The following is a 3,855-nucleotide window of genomic DNA, read 5'->3' on the forward strand; positions in this document are numbered from 1 at the left end:
CAGACCTTTAGGTCACATAATAAACAACACAAATCGTTCATTCATCTCTTGTCAAAGCTTCTGGTTATTTGTTTCTTAAATATATGATTATATATTACATTGAATAGACACATAAACTAATCATTATAAACAAAAAATTGTTACGACAAAACTAACTAAACAAATAATTTCTAATGTTTTCATGAAACAAAACCAAAAGTTGCTAATTCACCAAATAAACCAAAATGATCAAAACAATAAAAGCACATGTGTTTTTCTCCTGGTCGGACACTTTATAGTAACTAATAATAGTCTTTAAGTCGAACGGAAGTTAAAACTCAATGCTCCGAAGTTCAATTAAAAGTGACCAAATGTTGCAGCTAGATTTTTCTATTAAAGCTCTGTTTCTTATTATTAGTATTATTTTTATTTTGTTGTGCTTAAGGAAGAATACTAGCTAGTGAAAAATTAATGGAAAATGCTTTACATGTGTTACTAGAAAGGAATATAAATGGACCGATGAGTTGCCTTAACGTCAGATGTGTCATGAGAAAATCCTACGTGTGAGAAAAAATGTAATATTTATTGTGCCAAACACACATCAACAAGAGCAATTCGCAAAGTCACAAAGGCAGTCCTGACCAACAAAGTGCGTTCACCACTTGCTATACGCCTATACCTTTAACTTTCACCTATAAATGCCTCATGAGTCTCTCTTATTATATTCACCAAACTCACAATAACATTTTAAAGCTCATCACACTTCTTGTAGCAGCTCCGTCTATCTCTCTAAATCCTCTTCATACCCAAAACCAAAAAAAAAGAAACAATGATGTCTTCCGTTGCAAACTTGGTCATCAAGAGCTTTGACTATGCTTCCACGGTATGTCTTGAAGATGTGGTGGATAGTTCTCGAGCGGCGTATGTTGAGAATGGTGGTGATGACGATGACAGTGGCTATGATTATGCTCCTGCTGCGTGATTGTCTTCTATTAGTATATTAATGTAATTTTGGAGGAAAAAATAGAGAGAGACATGACAAAGTAATTTAGATATCTAGCTAGGCCGTGTAATGTACGAGATAGTGTTGTGAGTCTTCTTACAAAGTGAGCAGACATGTGGTTTCCTTAACTGTTTTGTCTCTTAATTTTCCAAGTAAGTGTAACTTTCATACCAAATAACATATTTTTATAGTTTCCTAAATTTTTCTGTTGTATCAGCAGTACTTTTCCTAGATTCTGTGTTTTGTGGTTAAGTATTCACTTTCGTCATCAGCGCAAGATTAAATTGTTCGTCATTTTTTCCGGATCAAAACTTTAAACCAACTGGTTTATATCATATAAGATGTGAAACCTTTTACAATCAGAAAGTATAGTAAAGTGTAGCCGTACATGTAACAAGTTCATTATATATATCTCCATAGCGGCAAGCCCAAACTAGTTTTACGTACGTGTTGATTATGTTTGATCAGATAAAATCGAACTCCCATCCTCCACGCGAAGTCCTCTGTGCTTTGTAGATAGGAGTGAGAGATGTGAATGGTCTTAGCGGAACTGTTACTCCACAAAGACTGCAATTCTTCAATCAATAAACCTAGATAATTTATTTTGGCCTTTTGGATGACTAAGCAGATATTTTCTTAACAAGCATACTCTGATTTCTGGGAGGCAAATTATTTGGTGTATCAGAGGTCGCACCAAATGTGATATATTGCTCATACTTGTTGCGCTAAACACATCTTTTAATGTGCCAAAATAAACTTTACGATTCTCATAACCAAATGCTGGACCTTCTTAAAGTGCTATCCCCAAAGGAAAAATAAAACATATATGGCTATTTCGTGGCTACTTTGTGGCTAATCTTTTGCCTATATGTATTGAAAATCCATTGCTAGTCCATGATAGCCATGGATTATTTTCATATATTTCTCGTTTTTTTTTCTTTTCAATTCATGGCCAAATCATAAAAAAAATAAAAGTGTGATGTAATATATAGCCAATTGGCCACCAAAAATCAGCGCTAATAAGTTCTCTTTCATGATTTGTTAGTACTTTAGTGCCAGTGATACATACTGTGTGGGTTGGCTTCATAGAATATGTTACAGTTTTTAAGTTTATTGAACCCTAAATATTTACGAATGCTCTGCAGTTGTATGAGAAAAAATATAAAGAGTCGGAACAGTCAAAGATACTAATTAAAGAGGGTACTAGAAACATGAAAGTTTTTGATTTCTTTCGTTTCGTTATAAATTGAATGCGATGCTGCTTCACAAGTACTGGACTACATCATGATTTCGTCAAATGTGTCGTGAGGGAATCCTACGTGTGAAAAATCTATCTGTTATGTTTGCCAACCACAAGCGCATAACACTCTTTAGTGAGGTTGAGCTTGAGGGTGAACTTATAACAGATTGGGTTCACATTTGTGTTACCTTTTTAATGTTTTGCATTTATAACAGCACTTCCTATCCATGATATCTTAACTTGGATCTTTCAAAAATAATAATAATATTTTAATGAATGGGTCACTCAAATAGTTAAGAAACTTAATCCAGATTCTTTTAAATAGGAGACTCTTGATTGAGAAATTCAAATTTAGATACCTTTGATGATGCTCCAATGATCCCAGCGACGATCTCTTATTCACTCAACAAACGCAATTAAAATAATCTTGTTTCCGATTTGCTTAAGTTAGCATTTTGTTTTCGTTCATTAACCATAGAAAAAATGTTTTCGTACCATCTGTTAGTCTATCATGTATTGTAATTAACCTTTTAGATTACCACAAGATACATTTCCAGCCTATCTATAGGCCTCTGATTTACATTTCCCCGAATTTCATTATTTAGAAGTAACCAATGTTGCTAATAGAATCTTATACTAAAGCTCCACAAATCTTGTTTTTTTTTTTTAATAATTATTTTGTTGTGCTTTGGAAAGAATATTAGTGAAAAACGAAAATGCTTTACATGTGTTACCGATGTGGCATAAGAAAATCCTACGTGTGAGAAAAAAATGTAATATCTATTGTGCCAAACACACAGCAACATGAATTAATTCGCATACTCCACAAGGCAGTCCTGACCACAGAGTGCGTTCCCCACTTATTCTACCTTTAGCTTTCACCTATAAAATCCTCATTAGTCTCTCTTATTATATTCACCAAACTCACAACAACATCTAAAGCTCATCACACTTCTTTTGGCTTTCTCTCTTTAGACCTATTCATTGCTTTCATATCACTCTATTTTCATAACCCAAAAAAAAGAAGCAATGATGACTTTACTGAGCAAGAGTTTGGACCGTGCTTCCTCAGTGTATGTTGAAGATGTAGTGGATAGTTCTCGAGTGGCATATGGTGAGAATGGTGGTGATGACGACGACAGTGGCTACGATTATGCTCCTGCTGCATGATTGTCTCATATTAGTATATAAATGGAATTTAGGAGGAAAAAAAGAGAGAAAGAGATGACACGGTAATTTAGATATCTAGCTAGCTAGACCATGTAGATAGCGTGAACAAACATGGTGTCCTTATATGTAAAAGCAAAATCTTCTCTTTCTCGTAGTTTTAAACTAAATAACATTTTATGTGTATCCATCGTATTCACTTTAATTTATACGCAACGTATGGAAACTAAAATTTAATCTATTTTAGTCGACGCTAAGAAAGATGAACATAAAATTTAAACCGATTGGTTTATTCACCTTTTTAGTCACTGGTTGTAACAGTATGGAAACTAAATATATTTGTTGCATGCTGTGACGTTTTTGTTATATAAATTGTCGTAACGTTATCATTGCTGTGTTGTGAGGAAATATTATGTCTCAGTTTAATTATTTTCTTGAATAATTAATCTTCAAATTACACGTATTA

At 33.6% G+C, this 3,855-nt stretch overlaps 2 protein-coding genes across 2 annotated transcripts; both read left to right on the plus strand.

The window, feature by feature from the left end:
• Nucleotides 1–725: 725 nt before the first annotated feature.
• LOC104742254 (uncharacterized) lies at nt 726–1,195 on the plus strand. The gene has a single exon (XM_010463238.2). The coding sequence runs from the start codon at nt 809–811 to the stop codon at nt 959–961; it is 153 nt and encodes a 50-aa protein (XP_010461540.1). The 5' UTR covers nt 726–808; the 3' UTR covers nt 962–1,195.
• Nucleotides 1,196–3,154: 1,959 nt separating this feature from the next.
• LOC104742255 (uncharacterized) lies at nt 3,155–3,579 on the plus strand. The gene has a single exon (XM_010463239.2). It carries the CDS (start codon nt 3,252–3,254, stop codon nt 3,390–3,392), a length of 141 nt encoding a protein of 46 aa, XP_010461541.1. The 5' UTR covers nt 3,155–3,251; the 3' UTR covers nt 3,393–3,579.
• Nucleotides 3,580–3,855: the final 276 nt, after the last annotated feature.

This window comes from Camelina sativa, chromosome 14 (assembly GCF_030686135.1).
Source record: "Camelina sativa cultivar CO46 ecotype springtype chromosome 14, ASM3068613v1".
Classification (NCBI taxonomy): Eukaryota; Viridiplantae; Streptophyta; class Magnoliopsida; order Brassicales; family Brassicaceae; genus Camelina; species Camelina sativa.